At 32.7% G+C, this 24,094-nt stretch overlaps 3 protein-coding genes across 3 annotated transcripts; all 3 read right to left on the bottom strand.

Moving 5' to 3' along the window:
• Positions 1 to 4,769: 4,769 nt before the first annotated feature.
• On the bottom strand, positions 4,770 to 5,531 carry LOC11416334 (uncharacterized). The gene has a single exon (XM_003592023.3). The coding sequence runs from the start codon at positions 5,492 to 5,494 to the stop codon at positions 4,958 to 4,960; it is 537 nt and encodes a 178-aa protein (XP_003592071.1). The 5' UTR covers positions 5,495 to 5,531; the 3' UTR covers positions 4,770 to 4,957.
• A 6,878-nt stretch (positions 5,532 to 12,409) lies between these two features.
• On the bottom strand, positions 12,410 to 13,079 carry LOC11414193 (uncharacterized). Its single transcript, XM_003592022.3, has one exon. The coding sequence runs from the start codon at positions 13,011 to 13,013 to the stop codon at positions 12,483 to 12,485; it is 531 nt and encodes a 176-aa protein (XP_003592070.1). The 5' UTR covers positions 13,014 to 13,079; the 3' UTR covers positions 12,410 to 12,482.
• A 2,101-nt stretch (positions 13,080 to 15,180) lies between these two features.
• LOC11419453 (protein S-acyltransferase 8) lies at positions 15,181 to 19,595 on the bottom strand. Its single transcript, XM_003592021.4, has 5 exons — positions 19,322 to 19,595; positions 17,518 to 17,703; positions 16,760 to 17,056; positions 16,413 to 16,649; positions 15,181 to 16,074 (listed from the first exon to the last, which is right to left on the bottom strand). The coding sequence occupies exons 1-5, from the start codon at positions 19,361 to 19,363 to the stop codon at positions 15,568 to 15,570; spliced, it is 1,269 nt and encodes a 422-aa protein (XP_003592069.1). The 5' UTR covers positions 19,364 to 19,595; the 3' UTR covers positions 15,181 to 15,567.
• Positions 19,596 to 24,094: the final 4,499 nt, after the last annotated feature.

Here is a 24,094-nt window from a genome sequence, read left to right as displayed (position 1 = left end):
TCCTAAGGTTCGGAATTTGATTTGGAGAATTTGTAGACGGTGTTTACCTACGCGAATTCGACTCTATTAAAAAGGAGTACAGTGTCCTACGCAATGTGTGAGTTGTGAATCCAGTCATGAGGATATGGCACACTTATTCTTTGTGTGTCCGTTTGATATACAAGTATGGGGTTTGTCGGGGCTTTGGTCTGATGTTAGTGCTGCACATTCGAATGTTGATTCTGATATAGGGATTTTTTTTGCACTACTTGATATGCTTACTACAGAACAGAGAGTGGTATTTGCTGCTACGGTGTGGAGCCTTTGGAAACACCGGAACTTAAAGGTTTGGGAGGATGTAACGGAAGTTGCTGCAGTTGTTGTTGACTGTGCACGTGTGATGATTACTGAGTGGCAGATTGCAAACACCAAAACATCAGCTGAGAGCCGAGCTGCTACAGCAGCACCTCCCACGCAGCTGCTCTCAAATTCTGCAGAGGTAAATTCCTCAGATGATGGTTTGGTATTGTGGCAGAAACCGACATCCGAGCGGTACAAGTGTAATGTTGATGTCGCTTTTTCTTCAATTTTCAACCGTACGGGCATTGGTATTTGCATTCGTGGTGAGGAAGGTGCTTTCGTCTTGGCAAAAATGACGATTTTTCCTTGTTTACATCAGGTTACGGTTGGTGAAGCCATGGGCTTATTTGAAGCTCTCCAATGGCTTAGTGACATGTCGTTAGATAATATCGACTTCGAGCTTGATTCTAAAATTACTTGTGATGCATTTCGCTCCAGTAAAGACGATGTCTCTGAGTTTGGACATGTCATTGCATCTTGTAAAGCTCTCTTTTCCGCCTTCTTCATCAACTCCAGGGTAAGGTTCACTAGGCGACAAGCAAATGCAGCAGCTCATGCGCTTGCAAGAGAAGCTACATTTCTAGCTAGTCCCGTCATTTATTATCATATCCCTTCTTGTATTGAAACAATTATTATAAATGAAATGCAATGAGTTTTGTTCCCTTAAAAAAAATGACATTTAGCAACATAATACTAATATATGAGACACACCAACATAATGCCATAATAAGTACAAATAACATTATACTTTATACTTTTTGAGCCCTTTTTAAGTGGAATGAACCGACTTAATTAATAGCTTTTTAACTGGGATGACCCGACTTAATAAAACGATTTTTGGTGGAACTAAATCTGACTTAAAATTAAAATAGTTACTAAGTTGGCCACCTATAAGTGGGATCCCCAACCGACTTAAAAAATCATTTTCACCCCACTTAAAATATATTTTCTGTACTAGTGCTAGTTTGTCTTATTTTTCTAACTTTGATGTAAAGTTTGTTCGACAACAAGTGAATATGGTTGCACTACCTGTACAAGGGCGGTTATTTCGTGAGCTAATCGCCATATGATTTCCTCTTAATAATGAATTCTTTTATATTAATGATATGAATTACGTTTGTTTTATTAAAAATTAAATTGTGGTAAAAAAAAATCTATCACGCGATATATGCTTAGTTTAAGGGGCTAATGAGGGTGAGATCAATTGCAAAGACTTAACATGATACAAAGTTTAAGGTTTAATTCAAAACCATGAACTTTTATTCATAAAATATTGGGTTTATAGGCCTTTACCCCCTGAAATATAGGGCACATTCGGTTTTGCCCCCTGTAAAAATAAAATAAAATTTCATCCTTGTAAAATTAAGATTCTTCACGATTGCCCCATATGCCCATTGACTCAGCATAATCTTTGATGTGACAATTAGGTGGCTTTTTCTTTTTACTTTTCTTTTTTTTTTGCTTGCCACGCATAAAAAATATTTTACACGTCATTTATATTTAAAAAATAATATAAAATTTAAAAAAAATAAAAATCTTTTTTAAAAGAATCTGAAAAAAATTCAAATTATTTTTCTAAATAAAAAAAAACTAGATTTTTTTTTTCAAAAATTAAAAAACATTTAGATTTTTTATTTATCCGAAATTTAAAAAATAGAAAAAAGTTCTATCTTTTTCGAAATTAAGAAGATATTTAAAAATGTGGAATTTAATTTTCAAAAGAAAAAAAATTCAGATTTTTTTCGCAATAAAAAAGTTTTTTTAATTTTTTCTACAAAAATAAAAATTCTGAAAAATATTTTAATTCTGGAAAATATTGTTCCAAAATTTTGAAGTTTTTTTAAATTCTGAATATAATATTTTATGAGATCTTTTTCGAAATTAAAAAATGAAAAAAATTCAATTTTTTCCGAAATTAGGAACATTTAAAAAAAAATCTGGAACTTAATTTTCAAAATAAAAAAAATTAGATATTTGGATATTTTAGAATCTTTTTTGTAATTATTTTTAAAAAAATTGAAATATATTAAATTTGAGATTTTTTTATAATTTTTTCTAAATTTGAAAACAAATTATTTTTGTCCTAATAAAAAAAAAACCATGTAGCTGCCACGTCAGAAATTCTGCTGATTCAAAGGGCACGGGGGGCAATCTTGAAGAATCTTTATTTTACATGGACGGAATCTAAATTTTTCTTTTACATGAGAAAAAAGCAAAAGTGTCCTATATTACAGGGGGTAAAGGCCTATTAACCCTAAAATATTTATAAGAAGTACAAATGTACAATAATAAGACCTTTCTTTTATTTATTAAGCTTTTCCCACTAAAAGTGGTTAAAAAAAAACTTTTCCCAATAAAAATGAAAAGCTCAATTGTAATCCGCAAAGACACCTCATCTTTCTGAAGCTCCAAGAGATAGTTTAAAAAAGTATATATGAAGTTCATGGTCTATCTCATACAAAGCCGTTCTTAGAATTTTACGGGTCTTAAGCATAATTTGAGAAAAGGATCCTTACATAATACATCATAAAAAAATTTAGCTCATTGTTGTGCTTTTATTAGCTCTTCATTTCGTTTTTTATTTCGCTTTTCACTACCAAATAAATGTTTTTTAGACAACATCTGAAAATAAATCAAATACTCTATACACACCAAAACAAAATAAAATATCGTAGAAGTAGAGAACAATAGCACATGCAAAGTATACTGAAATTTTAGCACCCTAAAACATCGTATGTCAAATGCATCTATTGATAAAAAGAACAATAAAACAAAAGAGTTGATGCGTCTCACATCGTTTTTTTTTTGTAGTGATCTCACATCGGTTTTATAATGATGAATGTGTTTCACATGATCTTGCATTATCAAATTCAATTATGCAATTCTTTCAATCAATTCAAGAAAGTTGACATTACTAAAGTTGACATTACTCTATTGATATAATGTTATGAAAATTATCTCAATTTCATGGATAATTAATATCACCAATATTTTCAATATTAGTGAGGCACATTATTAGGAACAAACGGCCCAAAAAAAATATCACTAATTTCTTAGATAATAAATTTTTGAGCACATTATTAAGAACAAAAAAAAAAATTAAGAGAGTGTATATAGAAATGTTTATGCTATATGGGGTATATACAGCGGATCGCGCTAAAATGGCCAAAAACATTAACAGATTTCAGCTCAGTCTTTCATTATGTCAATGTTCGGCCTTTTCAGAGAATTTTGCTATATATTCCCCCCAAAAATCAAATATTTCTATATATACCCTCCAAATTAAAAAAAAAAAAGTATTATGAGAAAAAGTAAACCCCTTAAAGATCTCCCCTCCCAATACTCTTAATTCTTTCCGCTTCTTTCTTCCTTTTTTTCAAACTATCTTTTCTATTTTCTTTCAAACTCCCAAATAGAATCTTAAAATCTCTCATGTCTCCATCATATAGCGACATGTGGATCTCTTAACTAAACCCCTTGCAACATCCATATTTGAGGATTCCAACAAGATGAACTTACCAACAACAATAAATTGATTTTGAGGGGGCATATTGGACATATATGATATTAATGGCCCATCACATACTAACGGTCCATCAAGCCATCACGTGGATCAATTTTGCCTTAAATCATCACAAATACCAATTATATCAATTTTAACCTTTTTAAAATCACACCCTTCAAACATTCATTGTATCAAGTGTTTCGAAAAATTGGCACAAGTTTTCCGGAAAATTAGAGATCAACAAATTAGATATTAGCGGAATTTTAGATTCTCTCAGTTGTCAATCTACACCGTTTAAATACACCAACCTCTTTTACTTTTAATTTAATTTTCATTTCCTCTCCCATATTTGATGGTTGAGATTTCACTTTAAAAAAATTGAAAGAAATTTTAATGGAGAGAATCTAAATCGTTACAATTATTATCTCTGATTTATTGTGCATAATTTCATCCCTTATTTATTGAAGAGAGCATATATCATGTCGATCGTACCGATCAATGAAATAATCATCCACTACCCCCTCATAAATTAAATAATGATCGAATTCTTTTTCTTTTTTTACAAATAATCATCGAATTCTTATACATCAATTTGTTTCCTTACAATTTTGTTTCAATTGTCCTTCGGATTAACCTACAGAGCATAAAGTTTGTTTAAGTCTAGGGACAAATTTGTGTCTAAATAAGGATCCGATAAAAATTTAGATTCATGTTAGAGACAACGGCTTCTCTTAACTATAGTTTGCTATGTTTTTTTTATAGGCAATTGTAAGCGGTAATTGAATCCAAAACCTCCTCATTCAACCCCTAATTTGCTATGTGATCAAATGCTTCTAATCTATATTTTATGTCATGTTTTATCAAGAAATTAATCTGCAATAAAATACAATTGTTGCAAAGAAAAAGAAATAAAAAAAAAAAAAAATAACTCAACAATAAATATTCGGAACACGGTAGAATAGCAACAAATTGCTATTAATTTACTTTATTAAATGACTCTCCCTCCATATACATTATCACACCAAATTAAGGAGACCCTAAAATTAAACGACTTTTTTTCTCATTTTGGGTTTGATTATACCCAAAATAACATAACCATGCAAGGAATGCAATTTAAAGTTTATCAACGGCTCTGGATGCAAGAGAACTAAGGAATAGGATTTGCTTGTTAAGAGCAGTAATAGCAGGGTTAACAATATGCGCATCAGCCATTATTCTATCGCATTGAGTAGGTCCGTCACCAACAACACCGCAATCATAACTAGCAGTTTGAGGATCCTCAGTGATTTCACCCAAGCAACTTTTGAAAGACCCTACTACTCCATCATAAGCAAAACCTGCACATGTTTCAAGTTTTGGATTTTTTTGTGCCAATCCTTTAAGAAAAGCTTGTCCTTCGACAGCTTTTTTTAAGGCCATTTCAATGACAGCCTTTGAGAGTTGTTTGTAATTCTTGGCTTGCGTGATTTGTGGGCTTGATAGAACCTTGTTACATTCTACCTTGTTGGATGAAGCAGCGCAAAGTAAGGAAACCAGTGGTCCTCTTCCTCCTCCTCCTCCTAAACCAAGAACTCTTGCATTTGCTGCAAATGGTGATTGAGAAATTAGGATCAAACCAAGGAACAGGGAACAAATTGTTGAAGAATTCATATTTTTTTTTTTTAAATTAGGGTTCCTTGGTTTGAGGAAAAGTGTGTTTGGTTTCATAGGTGTTGGGGTGTTTTATAGTAACGGAAATTCTAATTTAAGGTAATTAACATATTTTTAGCAAATCACAGCAATGGTGATGCTTGGGAAACGGCGATCCAATAATCTAGATTTCCCTTCAATGATGCTCACTCGCAAATTGAATTCTTGTGTCATTTTCCTGTTTGGCTCTTAAGCATCATATGGTCCTGATCAAGGTTTGAGAAAAAGGTCCCTCGCCGAGAAAGACCACGACGATAAGGTATTGGAAGTTGCCTCTACTGTTTCCCCCGATTTTATAAAGTGAGAAAAGATCACGATGAAACCCCCGATTTTTTTTTTTGGTACAATGAAACCCCCCGATTTAATTGGGATGGATGAAAATCACATTTTTAGTATATATTTATCTCATTTAGGCTATTTCTTTAGTTTATAACTTCAAATATATCTTTAATTATACAATACATAAAAGTGGTGTAATATTGTAATTAATTCACACCAACAGAAATCCCCAATGTAACATTGGTGACAACCGAAATCGTAAAATTCTATACGTGACTGGGACCGTTGTTTGAAACCTTTGGACCTGATATGTTTGAGTTTGGTTGTTGAGTTGACGTTTTTTCCTTCTTTTTAATTTGAAGATATAATTTATCGAGACAAGTGATGTAACGCCCATAAAAATTTATCTAAAATATTTATATGAACGTTAAACTTCGTACTAGATATATTAAATTACAATACAAGTCAAATCAAAATACAATACACAAATGTCTCATACAATGTCATAATAAGTACAAACTGCAGCGTACAAAGTGTGTGATATCAAAACCATAATTTGTGTACAAATAACATGACATTTAGCAACATAATACTAATATATGAGACATATCAACATAATTCACTCAGTTGCTTTCTGCACAAGCAAAAATTAAACTTAAGGGGGTGTTTGTTTGAGGGTTTCAAAACTTATTCCCATGAATTAACTTTCCCAGGAATGTGAAGGTGAAACTTGTATTCCCAGAAAAATATAAAAAAAAAGTGTTTGGTTAATTGTTTAATTCCTGGGAACTTTTTTTAAAATAATTCCAAGGAATAAGTGAAATATGGTTGGTTTGAGATGTAGAATCATGAGAATGAACATTATAATTACATAAATACCCCTATTGTAAAAAACTTAAAAAAATCTAAGCATTGCACTATCATTTCAATCATCAAGGAAATTACATTCGTTCTCATTGCATTTACGATCCTTCTTTCATTTATTCATCACGGTAATTCTTTAGCGATTAATTGTCCAACCAGTCCACCTTATAACGAGCACACAAACTTGTTTCATTTCCTTGAAGTTTGCTCGAAAATATTTGTACAGTATTGAGTTTCTCTGTCAACTTACTTTGGTTCCTTTTGGTTACTCTTTCAAATACAACAGTGAATATCAACTCCTTGCAAAGGATGAAGTGTTTTAAATAATATTTATGCCAAATGAAAAACAGAACATCAGTTAAAAATCTCCTTAAAATAGGAGCACTATCGAGATTCTTGTTTGTGTTTGCCTTGTAGAGTTATCCCATGTTTATAATTTAGAAGCTGCGGCATATTTCAGAGTGGCAAGAACTGAGGCATACACCCTAACTCGCTACTCATGAACCTTGTCCTATATCTGAAAAATTATATATTTGCAAAATTATTTTATTTTATCTTTAAAAAACCAAGATTCTTCAATTGATACAATTGGAAGGTGCGAAAAAAAACATGAAAATTAATACTTCAAAGAAAGTGTTTTTTTTTTTTTAACGAAATTTGGTGAAGAATTGAAAAACAAAAAACAATAAAAATAAGTATCAACCCCTCAAAAAACAAAAAGAGAAGATTAAGTGAATCAAAATCAACAATATCCATGTTACTAGCTTACCAAAACAAAGGTGGGTTAAATTTCTCAAAAAAGGAACAAAAATGAGTTGAGAGAAGGCAATAAGCAACAACAGTACACCAAAAAATAATGAGATAATGATATCAATGACCAAATCTATGTTGAGTAATGGAAGAATTGAAAAGAATTTGATGGTACCTTGAAGAGAAGAGTGAAATCCAGAACCAAAATAGCAAGCAGTTGATGAACACCACAAAGATGATGGGTTTTTATAGAAGATAAAAGAAGGTGGAATGTTTAGCGGGAATAGGAGTTCACAGAGAAAGAAAAGCGGGAATTGCAGGGGCATAAATGGCTTTTTAAATAGATCATGGGTTTATATTTCCTAGGACTAAAAGTTTCCCAAGCTATCAGATGGGAATAAAAGAGAGAAAAAATATGTGGAATGTGGGGGAGAACGTGGGGGAGCTGCTTTCCTGGGAAAAATGTATTCTTAGGCATATTTTTGTTTTTCCCATCTACCAAACAAAGCAATCTTTAATTCCAGCCTTAGATTCCTAGGAATACATTTTCATTCCATGAAACAAACACACCCTAATACAATAGTTTTCTCACGATGCATATACATAAGCTACCCAAAGGTGGGTTCTAGTTAACGGAACTCACCTATTGAATTTTGGATACTTTCAAAGCTTCCAATTCCAGCTTATGCACCCCAGCTTCAGCTTAAACCCTTCTTATTGTTCCTTGCCTCTAATCAGTGGCGGAGCCAGGAATTTTATAGAGCCTGGGCAAAAAAATTATCGCAAAACGTTACTTCCTTCCTACGAATAATTTCACATTTCCTGCAGATAAATTCACATTTCCTACGGATATATCTTTCCTGTGGAACCTAAATCCTTGGCAAAATCTGCAGGAAATACATTTCCTGCGGAATTTACACAAAAATCCGCAGGAAAAGCTAAAAATTCTAGTAATTGTAGGGCTTCCTACAAAGAAAGTTGGAGCTGAGCCTGGGCACTAGCCCAGGCTAGCTGGGGGGTGGCTCCGCCCCTGCCTCTAATCATCAATTCAAGCCACAATCACTCAACAATACGTACATCCAACTTACTATTCTAGCTTGATTTACACAAAACCTCCAAGTTGAGAGAATGATGGAAAAGTTCGGCCAAGAGGTGTAGGGAAAGTGAAATCAAGTTTGATTTCAACTTCATTTGGTGCAAGGATCTTCATAAAGAAATTGCATGTTGGGATATTACAAGTGAATGTAGCATCTCATATTTTAGTACCCAAGTTTTTGACTTGATACTCTGTCTTGATGCAATTGCTGATTTTAATATATCCAGTGATAAAATTGCGGTAAAAGCTTGTGGTAGGAGAAGCCTAATCAAGGATGGCTTGGGTGTAATGTGGATGCCAATCTTCATCTGTAGCGGGGTATTGCTTCACGTAGTTGTTGTGTGAGAAACAACGATGGAGAGTTTTGGTTACAAAGATGTCCATGGTTGAAGAGGAGGTGCACACGTGACTTCCCAAATTATAAGTGGGTTTCGTATATTTCACACCTATTAAAAAATGTTATTAATTTTGTGTAAGAAAAAGAAATTACGAGTCATTTTAAAAAACTATATTTGATAGAAAAAAAATCATTGGTGTTATAGAATGACTTATATTTTGGGAAAATTATTTTTCTAAAACGACTTATATTTTAGTATTAAAACTAATTTGTCTTATTTTTCTAACTTTGAGGTAAAGTTTGTTTGACAAGAAGTGAATATGGTTGCGCAGCCCATGCAAGGGCGATTATTTCTTGAGCTAATCATCATATTATTTCCTCATAATATTGAATTCTTTTATGATATGAATTAAGTTTGTTTTGTTAAAACTAAGTTGCTGTAAAATAAAATAAAAAAATCTATCTCGTGATATATGCTTAGTTTAAGGGAACAATGAGGGTGAGATCAATTGCAAGGACTTAACATGATACAAAGTTTAGGGTTTAATTCAAAACCATGAACTTTTATTAATAAAATATTTGTAAGAAGTACAAATGTACAATAATAAGACCTTTCTTTTATTTATTAACCTTTTCCCACTAAAATGTGGTAAAATAAAAAAATAAAAAAAAAACTTTTCCAATAAAAATGAAAAGCTCATTGGTAATCCGCAGAGGCGGTCCTCAAATGTGTATCTTTCTGAAGCTCCAAGAGATAGTTTGGAAAATTTTATATGAAGTTCATGGTCCATCACATACTCTAAGATCGACTACTTTTCTATTTCAATTGACCTGCAAAGTATGAGTTTTGTATTGGACCATGGTACTCACGGTCCATCAATTTTTTGTCCTTCATACGTTTACCACTTCAAGATGAAACACATCTTCACGGATTATCATTATGTTTGAAAACAAGTTTAGGATAGAAAACTTAGGCTTTATTTAGGAGTTTGGAGGAAAAGAGAAGGGAGTGTTTTGGAAGGATGATATTAGAAGAAAAAATAGATAAATCTTTCAAAAAATTTAAGTGTTTTTCTAGTTAATGTTAAAATAATATTAATGATTAATGTACTTTTAATTTAGCGAGTATTATAACAATATATATTGGATTTGAAAAATTTACCCAAACCCCGAAAAACGTTTCTCCAATACAATTTCTAGTTTCCCAAATTAAAAAAAAAAAAAAATTGTACTATGAAGAAAAGTAAACCCCTTAAAGCCCTCCCCCCCAATGCTCTCCATTCTTTCCACTTCTTTCTTCCTTTTTTTTCAAACTCTCTTTTTTCTTTTCTTCCAAACTCCCAAGCAGAGTCTTAAAGTCTCACATGTCTCCCCCATAGACCGACATGTGGATCTCTTAACTAAACCCCTTGCAACATCCATATTTGCAGATTTTTCCAACAAGATGAACTTACCAACAACGCGAACTTGATTTTTAGGGGGCATATCGGACATACATGATACTCATGGCCTATCACATACTCACGATCCATCAATGTCATCACGTGGATCAACTCTGTATTAAATTTGTATAGTTAGTTGTCAAGAAGTTTTACCATGCACCCCAACGATTATACCCCTATCCTTACAAACCATCATAAATACCAATTTTAACCTTTCTAAAATCGCACCCTTCAAGCATTCACCCTACAAAGTGTTCCGAAATTTGGCACAGATTTTTCGGAATTTTAGGGAAAATTAGAGATCATCAAAAACAAGGATCCTCGTCCTAGCCTTTTTGTTATTTTGAATCCCTTTCTACAAAATCTTCTTTCTTTCTCTTATCCCACCAAAACCACCATGGTACATGGACGATGATTTATTAGTCTCATCCATTTTTGTTATTTTGAATCCAGTGGCAACATTTTGTTAGTGTTCGTCTCCTTCCCTTAGATCTAGAAATCAGCGGTTGAATCAACGGCACTTTGTTTTTTTTGCCTCGACCATCTGTGTCTTCTTCACGCCTTTTAGTGAAGTGTTGTTGCTCGTAGATGTATTTGTTTTTGTTTGATGATGTTTTGATGATTTTTCAGTGATAAAGAAAATGGCAATGGTGTGAGATTACATACACGGGAGTTATTATATTGATTAAAGGTTATGTTCGTTGTGGTTCATAAACGATGAACAAGAACATTTTGCATAAAGTGAAAGATGGGTTTAGAGGGTTCTAAGGATTAACAAAGAGCTATAGAGATTTTTTTATTTATTTCAATGAAATTCTAGTTAATACTTATATAAGTTTATGAAGAATAACTAATAATAATCATGAATATGCTTAAAAAGAATCAAGTTGATTTCGTATTGTTAATTCTATTTGATAAAAAAATACTTTAACCAATTCTTCCAAAAAATATATTTTTCCGGTATGGTAATAATTTCAAGAAACTTGTCAACAGTATTGGATTTTTGCAAAACTTGATGATTGAATAGATGGAATTTTGAAAAGGGTTAAAATTGTAATTTTAATTATTTGTAGGGGTATAAGTATAATTATTGAAAAATAGAATAAAATTTTCTAGTTGTCATCTCATAGACAGATTTCATTTTCTTCAAAAAAAATCTCATCGAGAGATTTCATTATAACAATTGGATTTAGATTCTCTCAATTTTTTCAAATTTCAATCTACACCGTTTATATACCCACTTTTAATTTTAATTTAATTTTCATCATGTTTGATGGTTTCACTTTAAAAAAATTGAGAGAAATTTCAATGGAGAGAATCTAAGTCCCTACAATTGTTATCTTTGATTTAATGTGCATAGTGTCATTCCTTATTTGTTGATATCATGCTAAATTGCTAATGATGGTACCGATCAATGAAATAATCATCCACTCCCACCTTAAAAATTAAATAATCATCGAATTCTATTACATAAATTTGTGTTAAAAAAGGATCCAATAAAAATTTAGACTCGTGTTAGAGACAACGGCTTACAGGAACTCTCTTGGCATTCCACTCAACGGTGGCCATCTGCACATACTTTCCTCCTTAATTTTCTCTCTAGAGATAGATTAGGGATGCCATTTACTAGATTTCATAAGTCTTGATTGTTTCCCTCCCTCCTGATTTGGTTTTGGGAGGGTTTGATTTTGGCTTGTTTTGATCGGTTTAATTGTTTTTAGATGTTATCTTGTTTGAGGTTCAGGCATCTCCTGACAACGGCTTCTCTTACCCATAATTTGCTATGTTTTTTATAGACAATTGTAAATGTTAGTTTATGTGAATTGAATCCAATACCTCCTCCTTCAACCCCTAATTCGCTATGTGATCAAATGCTTCTAATCTACATTTTATATATCATGTTTTATCAAGAAATTAATCTGCAATAAAATACAATTGTTGCAAAGAAAAAGAAATAAAAAAAATAACTCAACAATAAATATTCGGAACACGGTAGAATAGCAACAAATTGCTATTAATTTAGTTTATTAAATGACTCTCCCTCCATATATATCATCACACCAAATTAAGGAGAAGACCCTAAAATTAAAATTATATCCAAACCAAGATTAACCATCACAATCTTCTTCTCATTTTGGGTTAAGTATACCCAAAATAACACAACCATACAAGGAATGCAATTTAAAGTTTATCAACGGCTTTGGATGCAAGTTCACTAAGGAATGCGATTTGCTTGTTAAGAGCAGTAATAGCAGGGTTAACAATATGCTCATCAGCCATTACTCTATCACATTGAGTAGGTCCATCAACAGCAACTTTGCAATCATAACTAGCAGTTTGAGGATCCTCAGTGATTTCACCCAAGCAACTTTTGAAAGACCCTACTACTCCATCATAAGCAAAACCTGCACATGTTTCAAGTTTTGGATTTTTTTGTGCCAATCCTTTAAGAAAAGCTTGTCCTTCGACAGATTTTTTTATGGCGATTTCAACGACAGCTATTGAGAGTTGTTTGTTATCCTTGGCTTGCGCTATTTGTGGGCTCGATAGAACATTGCTACATTCTACCTTGTTGGATGAAGCAGCGCAAATTAAGGAAACTAATGGTCCTCCTCCTCCTCCTAAACCAAGAAGTCTTGCATTTGATGCAAATGGTGATTGAGAAATTAGGATCAAACCAAGGAACATGGAACAAATTGTTGAAGAATTCATTTTTTTAAATTAGGGTTCCTTGGTTTGACGGGAGTGTGTTTGGTTTCATAGGTGTTGGAGTGTTTTATAGTAACGGAAATTCTAATTTAGGGTAACGTACTTTCAAGAAATCACAGCGATTGCGATGCTTGGGAAACGCTGCTCCAATAATTTAACTTACTTGCTGGCCTTTCATTTTTCGGTCAAAAAATAGAATTGCATTCGATTTTTTTTTATTGGCCCCATGTTTGTTAACAGAATCAAATAACTAATTTTTATTTTCTTTCTTCTTTAGCCAATCAAACAACTACTATCTACGTAAATATATATTTATGCAAAAAAAAAAAAAAAAACTACGTAAATATATATTTATGCAAAAAAAAAAAAAAAAACTACGTAAATATATTATTGTAACTTTTGTCAAAAAATATCTTATTGTAATTATGAATTAAGTAATATGTATCTTACTTTTGATACATTATTATTGATACTAATTTTTTAGATATTTCATGGATCTCTTTAGGTGAGGCCTAGATTATCCTCTTTTGTTTAGGGGGTATTTATATATCAACCAATCAAAATATAATATACAAATGTAACATTAAATGTCAAATAAATGAGTCAATTTTTCTATAAAAATAAAATCAATTTAATAAGGTAACTTTTAATTTTTATTTAATTATATTTAGGTATACAATCTTAATTAATTTACACTATATGGCTTGTAACAATTAAAATTTCACATCAAATTCAACTCATCATGGATGCATTTGGTAACACGAATAAGCTAGCTTATAGCTTGTTGGACTAGCTTATAAGCTTGTTTTGATATAATAAGATGTGTTTGGTAAAAAGCTTTTTTAACTAGCTTATGGCGTTTTTTGAGAAGCTATTTCAAGTAGCTTTTGAACTTATAGCTGGTAGTTTTTTTATATTTTCTTCCAATTTTAACCCTATTAATTTAATATAATTATTTTTTAATAAAACAAAATGTTCATGGCTTAAAAAATAACGGCAAAGTTCATAGCTTATTTTTTAATAAAACAACTGCCACGTTTTCTCCTTTGAAAAAAAAAAAACTGTCATGCTTTATTTTATATTTTAATGAACGCTTTATATATATTTCTTAAAAGAAATGTTTTATATTTAACTATAACTAGCCTACGGTACGTTGTAAAATTTTATATATTCTTGCTTGCATTTTTTTCCACCTTCCTCTTATTTTTGGGATTCATAAAAGTAGAGATCAATGAGCTTTTTTCCTCTTTTGTACAAAAAAAAAAAAAAAAACTAAGATCAAAATTGTCGGTGAAATTTTATTGGAGACTAAAACCAAAAGTTTGAATATATATATAGGGATCCAAAACATAGTTAAGCATAAATTAAAATATTAAAAAATAAATACATTAGAAAAAATGTCTATATATATATATAAACATGTCATTTTATACTTATTAGCCACTTCAACGACTAATTTTACCGAACACTTCATCCATGATGGATTAAATTTGATGTGAAATTTTAATTGTTACAAGTCCTACAGTGTAAATTAATTAAGATTGTATACCTAAATATAATTAAATAAAAATTAAAAGTTACCTTATTAAAATTGATTTTTTTTTTATAGAAAAATTGACTCATTTATTTGACATTTAATGTTACATTTGTATATTACATTTTGATTGGTTGGTATCTTGAAGGGGTAAATACCCTCTAAACAAGAGAGGGTAATGTAGAAAAAACATGTTATTATTGATAACATGTATCTTATTTTTGATACATTAATGATACTAACTTTTTAAATATGTTATGGATCTCTTTTAGATTTGTCGATTATTGTTGATGTTTAATTGAATAATGGTTGTCATTAAATGATTTTGTTTGAATCTTAAAGAAGAAAAATAACAAAAATAAACATTTTATTGAAGAATAGATTACTTAGAAACATTTTTTGTTGTGGGGTTAAATTGTATATTTTTATTTCTTTTTAGAAACCTAATTGTCGATTTTCTATCGGTAGGAAAACAAAATATGTATTCGTCATAATATGTATTAAATGTAATAGGAAAACAAAATATAATTAGAGGCATGTGGTCCAATTGGTAAGGAATTCGGACCTTTAAGCAAGTGGTCATATTTTCTATCTTTGACTTGCCTATAGAGAATACTCCACAAAACCGTCAGCACATTAATACCAAGGATAATCCACTTTTTACAGTGCCTAAAACGAAATATATGGAGCAAAAGTTTTTCAGTATCATCACTAATTATTTACACAAAGAATAAAGCCAACTTAAGATGAGATCCACATATTGGACAGTTAAAAAATGGGGGAAACATAACCAAGACACTTTATCTCGTAAACAACTACAAACATATGTTTATATGCCTTCCCAAATAGCTAGTATAACCACAAAAAGTAATCTAAGTTTTTATACCGAAAGTTCAACTACTTAACTCCTTCCAATTCAAAATCTGATCAAGGAGCACTTTCTTTTCCATCTTTACTATCCAAGTAATCCCACATCAGCTATGTTCGACATCGTTAAGATATCGTAAAGACAAACTGTACTTGTCATTGGCGCGTTTCCTTTGATGAGACATAGTTTCTGCTTTCGGTGACATTTGAATTGGCAAAGACATCTTGTGCAATTTCCCAGTTTCCACTTCTTTCCCAACTCGAGTGCCTAGCATCAGATCGTATTGTGGTAGCTCGATGATCTGACGACAAAATTGAATCGGGTTCAGCTGTATTATGGGGCGCACCATTGCTCCCTCTATTCTGAATGTCCTCGTCGAGTTGCTCAATATTCCTACGCTGTGATATCTTCAATAGATCTTCACCGATATCTAGATCATCTTCAACCTTAGGACGGCGATCTCCACCTAAATCATCTGGTTCACGTCCCCGGGAAATGACTGTAGTCAGCGGCCTTTGTACCTCCTCTTGAACAAAAGCCCTGAAATTGTTCCTTGAGGGCTTTATTTCTGTGCAAAACACTTCCAGAAAATTATTTAAACAACCACGATTAAAAACATTGATCCTGCCATCAGCTCTGTATCGGAAGTTTTCATAGGTCGTCTGCAAAACAAAGAGCACTAATCTGAATGATGAAAATATTCATGGAACGCAGACCTTTGCGTGTTAATTTCCACATAACAAAATAGTACAGTTAATAAGATATATGAACATAGACATGATACAGTTTTTATCCCATAGCATGCCTTGTGCATTCAAAAGATTTGCAGTCACAAAGAATATTGTATTTCTAATTAATACACTTTGGAATTAATTCTTTGAAAATCGCCCTTTCAGATTTCCTTGGTTTGCATAGTTACAAACTACTCTAAGAGTACCCCAATAAATGAGATTCAATAAATGATATAGAAACCAGAAATGTAAAAGATAAATTGACTGACCTGGTTTGTGCCTATAAGGTACAAATGAAAACCAGTTAGTCCACCAACAAACCACAAAGAGATGAAACAATAAGCCATTAAAATCACAGATGCAGGGGATTCTTTTATCGCCTTCCACACCGTCCCAATATCATTATTATCCATCAGAACCTTGATGTAAAATGCTGAGAAGGAAAACACATAGATGCACAGAATTGTTGCCGAAGAAACAAACATGAAGAAGTAACGGTAGTTCCGCTGCACATTGGAAAAGCCCAAAAAAAATTAGAACAAAAGCAAACGAGTAACAACCCAAGCACATCAATGAAGAAGAAAACACGTATCATGAATGACTGTGAATATCGTACCAGACCGATGCATTGGCCCACCCAAGGGCAATGGTGATCGAAACGCTCAACACAGTTATTGCATATGGAGCAATGCGAGCAACGAGGAGGGCGATACAGCATACAAGTTTCACAATATTTCACCTTTACAGGAAGGCCATTGACCATTACTTCTTTTGTTCGTGGGAACTGAAGGCTTGGTGTTTGTTGTCCGGCTACTGTAGAAGATTCATAACGAAACTCTTCTTCTGGTGGATGTGAATTCCTTGGAATGATACCCGGATCACGTGCAGAAGTAAAACAGAGAAGCACCAGGACCTAAAAATATATACTGTGGGATTATACTGTGTATATAGATCATTACAAAAGATTGGAGAAAATCAAAAACATAAGAATAAAACTGTCACAAAAACAGCTCTTGACCTTCCTTTAGTAAAATCAAACAGTTTTAGGAAAAAAACATTAATAGATGCATCGTGAGACACAAACACGGACACGATACAAAAACCGACACCGGTAATAATTTGAGAAAATGACATAATTTAGTTAATCATATGTGTCGGTGTCGTGTCGGAAACGCGTCGAACACACCTAATTCGAGGAGTGTCCATGCTTCATATAACAGGTAAGTAGGAAGATGGTAAATATATATAATAATATTAGGATACACTAACTTATTTAAATTGAGACTATGGACCTTAAACACAAACCAAGTCCCAACAATGGAAATAAATGGATAAACACATTAAAAAATGAAAGAAACATTTAACAGAACTTACGTGGATAGTAAAGAGAATTGCCACTACTAAAATAGCATATCCTGAATAATATGAAGAAAATGCATGCCGAAGATGCCTTGCTACAAATACACAAAAGATGATAACTGGAACAATAATCAATGACAGAGTGATAAGCAGGGACCTGGCATCTGGTCCAAATACCAACCTCCCTCCCAATATGAATTTCTGCAAAAGATTCAGGAGATAATTACGAGATATGGTAAAAATTAATAATTAGCTGAAAATAATTCACAAGAAAGAAAAGAACTTCTGAAATCAGCCAAAAGATTACAGCATTAACAGAATGCTACATTGTTCAAAAAAGACAGTATAGGAGATTGGAAACCAATATAAAGAAAAGGCCCTGATGCATTAATAGTACAAAATACAAACCCAATGTTGACTAGAAAACCAAAACACTTCAGTACTCAGTAGGTGCAAGTGTGCAACAGAGAAGTGGCCTATATATAGTATCAATATCAACTTATTTTACCATGTTTATGCATATACTTCTATTAAGACTTAAAGAGTTCAACTATAATTTGATGTACGTGTTAATAATCTTATCATGCACTATATCTTTCAGACTTCAGAAGTCATTATTTCTTTGGGTTCTCACCCTGTACTTTATCAATGGGGTAAAACAAAACATGAAACATAATCACTGCTCAAGTCCTCCAGACCATTTAATCCAACCAATTTAATATTCTACTCACAAACTTTACAATTTATATTTAGTTAGTGTTGAGGAGTCCAGAGTCTAGGGGAGTGCCGGGAGCGGGAATGGGCTAAAATTCCAGGACCCCTAAGAGACCTTGACACTGCATCTCCACCCAAAACATTAAGGCATTATGTATATGGTCACCTCTCTTATATATTCAACACTGCTCTCATTCATAATCGAAGAGGGACTTAATCGCTCGCATTTGAAGCCAACAATCAGAAGTCATTTCACAGGGAGAATGCAAATGACCTTCATGATACCTCTACTCAAAGCACATAATCACCAAAAAAAAAACACCTGGCATGAATGTCATCCTTCTTCAATAATCAACAAACATTGAAAGCATAAGTGAAGGAGCAAGCCAGTGATTGTAATCATATCTGACATGATTTTATTGTTTTACATGAAAACAACCATCCAAAGATACAAATGGAAAATTGATCAAAAGCTGAAGTTTTGCTTTAGCTACCTCTCCCAAATAATAACAAGGGTCGGGTTAACCAGTGCCCGGGCACTAGTTAAGAAAACCAATAAAGAGAAAGTTTTAAATTAAAAAAGAGACTTTATTGACTTTTAAGGGATTGAAAACATAATTTCCAATGCAATATATACTATATTTGGTTCTTGGGGCACTGGTTAACATTACACTAATAACAAATATATTGAGGAGCAAGCCAGCTGTAATCGGGCACAAGCAGAATACAGACCCAACACTCACATTTTTTTTGGCTTTAACCCTCCGGTTCCTACGAAATGAGGCCTTGTAATCATAAGTACAAAGTTCGGCCCAAAGCTAAGTAAAGTCTAGCCAAATATGTTTGAGTCTGGATTCGAACTCGGATTCTCCCGAATCACTTGGTTGACCCACTGATTATACAATTGTAGAATTCCCAAAACAAACAAAAAAATACAATCTCAGCATCCCAATAAAATGCATTTCATGTTAAATAAAAATCTCATTTTTACTTTACTTACACATTCCAGCAACAAACAAATCACAGACCCAGAAATCTAGAACATACCCAAATGAAAAATAAGCTAAAAATAGAAGGAAGAATGAAGAAAAGAAGAGAACTTTACATTACTTCCTTTCCAAACTTGGTACACGCGCTTTGCTGCCATGAATACTCCTCCTGCTGGTTGAAACTAAGCAGGGAGAGAGAAAGAGAAAAAGAGTAAGACCCAGAAATGGAAACTGTTCATTTGCATTTAGCTGAATCAGAGAGCGTTGGATTAAGGGTCAAAATTTGTGGGCTTTGTTTTGTTTTAGAATGCGATGCAAAAGCTTCAAGCAGAAGAAAAAGAAAGAAAAAGAAAAGAAAGTGTGGTTTTTCAGTTTTTGAGCTGAGGAAATAAAAATAATAAGAGGAGTGTTATTTGAACATTTGATTGACAACTTTTGGGACAACTATAATTTATAAAGAAAAAATTAATATTTGCACGAAAATCAAAACAATTGAGAAATAAAGTAAAAAATAATGTGAGTATGAGAGAGAAAATTATTGCAAAAATTGTCACAAAATAGATATTCAAATATCATTTCTCAAATAATAAATATTGTGTGGTGAAAAAGAAAACTTGTGCTTCTTTCATTTCATTTTATGACTCATGTCACTGTCTATGTCACAGTGAAAATTGTTCCGACTATCTATTTTTTACCCCATTACTAGTGGGGTCCATATTATAGGGGCATGATCCAGTGGTTCTGATGAGATACTCAATTGTTTTTCATTTGTCACAGGGTCTGTAAGGTTGGTCATGACAAGAAATTAGTGCAGAAGTTTGTTTTATTCAAATGAAAATGTATTTCTACACTTTCACATATGAGTGTCTTGGTAGCCTGGGAATGGATACTTTTTTCAGATTTTGATCACAAGCCTAAGCCTAGATAAAAATATCGAACCATATACCGGTTAAAATACTTTATTTTAAGGTTTTTTTAAAATTACCTTTGAAGAATAGTAGGTAATTTACCCATCAACCAATGAAAATGAACAATTTATTTGTGGGGTCAAGATAGTTCATGAATATGTACTTATGTGGCTAATATATATTAGTTGGGGTAAATTACTCATCATTCTTTCATGGATAGCCTAGTTGCCACCTTATTTTAAACACATCAAAATACATATTATTTGATAATTTTAAAAAAGACATTTTTAATTCATTTTTATTTTAATTTAATTCTTTTCACTTACGTCTATTTCTAAATCCATTTTATTTAAGTTTGTGATCAAAGAAGTATTTATCGTTACACATATTATTGGATCTTCCCCTAACACAAATAAATTGACTTCAAGTTTAAAATTTTGTATTTGGTATGTCCTCAAATTCTCCAACAAATGGTATCAAAATCATGGTCAGCTTGCTGGGGTAGTGGAATTGAGATCATTGTGTGGATCAAGTCTAATGATGTGGGTGACTCATATAATGTCTTAAAGTTTTTGATGAAATTGTGTTGTCAAATTCTCTTAGGAGTGACTCAAACTTAAGAAAAAGATTTTTTTTTTTTTGAAGGAAAGAAAAAAATTGTTAAAATTCAAATGTAAGTGATTAAGTCTTGCATAGTTGTTCGACTGCTCAGATTTTACATAGAAAAAAAATTGTTTAAATTTAATTTTCACCGCCATAAATAAACATTTTTTACGGTAATCATATACACATACCTAATATAAATAATTTATTTTTCGTAATAGTATCATTTTCTCTTTACATCAAATCTATACCTTTTCCAATATTAAAGTAAATAACGGTTTGAGATGGCAATGCATGGGTCCAAAAAAGCAGAGAGGCAAATGACAAAAGAGAAATGTCCAACCTGGCTTTGTTGGTCTTAGCTTGACCGTGGCAGATTGAGATGCTTTAACGTTCTCCCTTGCCAAAATTTGTTACTTTTTCCTCATAAAAATAACGATAAACAGTCCGTTGCCCAAGTTGTTGTTTAAAGCATTACCTAAACCAAGGAATCCTCATAGCAAAGTCAGCTTTTTTAAGCATAGCAGATCTTTTATTCTTAATTGTGCCTTTCTTGTTCTGTAATCTGGACTGCAGTACGCTACATGTAACTAAACTATGCAGAAAAAAGTGTAAAAATGGTTTCCACTTTGAAATTCTCCCAACCAGAAGTCATTTTATGGCCTCAATTTATTCCTCGTTATTTTTTTATGTTAGAAACATGATTGATTGTTATTACATCTAACACAATATTCATTTCTCATAGCTTCCATTCAAAATTTGACAATATGCTTATTATATAGGCAAATTAAGTATTTGATCCGTCAAAATAACATCCAATTTACACAAACTATAGTTATACAATAGTTGATATAACAACCCACTTGGATTGACCTAGTGATGTTAGTTTGGAACATGAGAGTGTACTCAAGAACTTAGGTTTTATTCTCTCTTGTGCCAATTTGAACTAGATTAATTTAGTTTCTTATAAAAAATAAAAAATAAAACAATAGCTGATATAACAATATATCAAAGTTAAATACCATTGCTTTATATAAATTTATTTAAAAATTGTGACGTCCTTGTTAACTTAATAAGTCTGATTCCTTCAAAACCAAAAAACTTAATAAGTCTGATAATAGTGGTGGTGTTGACGGTTGATATGGGAACCTATTATAAAAACGGATAAGAAAATTATGTTAAATAATTGTATTTGCCTACTCCATAAAAAAAATAAAAAATAAAAAAGGTTTAATTGCATTTTTAGTCCTTGTATTTTGACCAGCTCATGAAAATGGTCATGTCTCTTTTAAATCGAATAAAATCGTCACCTAACTATCATGTTTTTTGCAGTTTTAGTCCTACCCCCTATTTTCAACTCCAGAAACACATAGAAATGGCAGTTAGTTTTAGTCGTACCACCTATGTTCAACCATGAAATAAACAAGGAATAAAGCATGTGGGTAAAATGAATCTACTTTATTCAGCACACCAACCAAAAAACCCTAATTTCTAAGACATGTTACCTGAAATTAGGGTCTTAGAAATTAGTTTTGTTTTGTTAGTGTGCTGAATAAAGGAGATTCCTTTTAGCCATATGTTTTATTCCTTGCTTATTTCATGGTTGTGCATAGGTGGTACGACTAAAACTGCTATTTTGTGCGTTTCTGGATTTGAAAACAGGAGGTATGACTAAAACTGCAAAAAAAACATGATAGTTTATGGACGATTTTGTTCAATTTGAAAGAGGCATAACCATTTTCGTGAGCTGGTCAAAATGTGAGGACCAAAAGTGCAATTAAGTCAAAAAAATATATTATATGTTTGCATATCACTTTGAAAAGCTATATTGACACTTCTTTCCATGATGTACAACCTAGTATGGCTATGGATAGCGCTTGGATAACATTGTGGTTGGTTATATTGGTGACATTGGTCAACCACAATGTCACAAGTGTACAAAAAATTAAAAAACTTTGTGCAAAAAGAGAGAAGAAAGTCATATGTGATATTGTGGTTGGTCAGTGTCACCAACCACATTGTCACCCAAATGCTACCATATTGGTACAATACAATAGTCTACTCGAGGAATGGGGAATGTCATTGCTTGCTAGTGTTGGTTTGCAAGTGTGAGTTATATGTCCCACATCGGATAAAATAGTAAAGGTTGAACACCTTATAAGTAAGAGGACCCATAAACCCATTGCCTTAAGGTTTTGGGTAAAGAGTGTGGTGTATCTCTTGCTTGTGCGGTTGTTCTAGCCTCGATGTGGACGGTCCCCCGAGCTCCCCCCACTGACCCAACAGTGGTATCAGAGCCCCGGTTCGACGAAGGGTGCGACCGAGGCAGCCGGTTGTTGCGCAGAAAGCCGCAACGGTGGTACAATGGCTCCTTGTGCAGGAACGACGATACAGGCAAAGTAAGAGCTTCCCCTTGAAGGGGGAGCATGATGAATAGATGGACTCACACTTGAGGGGGAGTGTTGGTTTGCAAGTGTGAGTTATATGTCCCACATCGGATAAAATAGTAAAGGTTGAACATCTTATAAGTAAGAGGACCCATAAACCCATTGCCTTAAGGTTTTGGGTAAGAGTATGGTGTCTTTCTTGCTTGTACGGTTGTTCTAGCCTCGATGTGGACGGTCCCCCGAGCTCCCCCAGTGACCCAACAACTAGGACCGTGTAGTGGTATCCTACATTTTAAGGTTGTTTAAATTTGAATTGATCTAAAATGAAATGGAAAATCTATCCAAATTTTTTGAAATCTTCATAAAATCAAATATATTTTTTGGATGCCATTTTGTATAAACTGCTCGATCGACTTTGTAGGTAATTTTTTTTTTCCAAAATTGAAGCAAATAAGCAGATTTAAGGGAGTATTGGATTAGGATTTTTTTGAGATTATAAGACTTTTTTTTATAAAAAAAGTGTATCAATCAAGATTCTTTTCAATTTAAAAAAAGTCTTGTAATATTCAATAAAGACTCTTTGTCATTTAAAAAAAAAAACTCTGTGGTATTCAATCATGACTAAAGAGTCTTTCATTGGATTGTATATTCTCTCGCTCTCTCCCCCCTCCCCCCTCGCTCTCTCTCTATCTATATATATAGGGGCATACCACATGAGAATGAGTATCTTATGTGAAATGATGAGAATAAATTACAGCCGTAGGTTAAAAATAATGGGTGAGATTAAAACATCACTTAAGTGACTCATGTGCCAAGGATGTGACCAATTCTCTCCCTCTTTTCCATCGTTCACGCTTCCTTCATTCTCGTGTGTCACTGGTTTTCTTCTCCCTCTTCTGGGTTTGCCGTTCCATCTTCCACCGATTCTTCGTATACCATCTTTCATCCCCTTTTGAAAGTTTCCATCAAATTTCTTCTAATTTGACTTCTT

The sequence above is a fragment of the Medicago truncatula genome, chromosome 1 (genome assembly GCF_003473485.1).
Source record: "Medicago truncatula cultivar Jemalong A17 chromosome 1, MtrunA17r5.0-ANR, whole genome shotgun sequence".
NCBI classification, from domain to species: domain Eukaryota; kingdom Viridiplantae; phylum Streptophyta; class Magnoliopsida; order Fabales; family Fabaceae; genus Medicago; species Medicago truncatula.
Note: the sequence above shows the minus strand (reverse complement) of the source record. Positions and strands in the feature narration are given on the sequence as shown.

Excerpts from the sequence above, each read along its gene's own strand:
- LOC11416334 (XM_003592023.3), bottom strand. The coding sequence starts at position 5,494 with ATGAATTCTTCAACAATTTGTTCCCTGTTCCTTGGTTTGATCCTAATT.
- LOC11414193 (XM_003592022.3), bottom strand. The coding sequence starts at position 13,013 with ATGAATTCTTCAACAATTTGTTCCATGTTCCTTGGTTTGATCCTAATT.
- LOC11419453 (XM_003592021.4), bottom strand. The coding sequence starts at position 19,363 with ATGGCAGCAAAGCGCGTGTACCAAGTTTGGAAAGGAAGTAAT. Across the intron at positions 17,057-17,517 it reads CAATTCTCTTTACTATCCAC|GTCCTGGTGCTTCTCTGTTT; the intron begins GTAAGTTCTGTT and ends ATATATTTTTAG. Across the intron at positions 16,075-16,412 it reads ACCTTATAGGCACAAACCAG|ACGACCTATGAAAACTTCCG; the intron begins GTCAGTCAATTT and ends TTTGTTTTGCAG.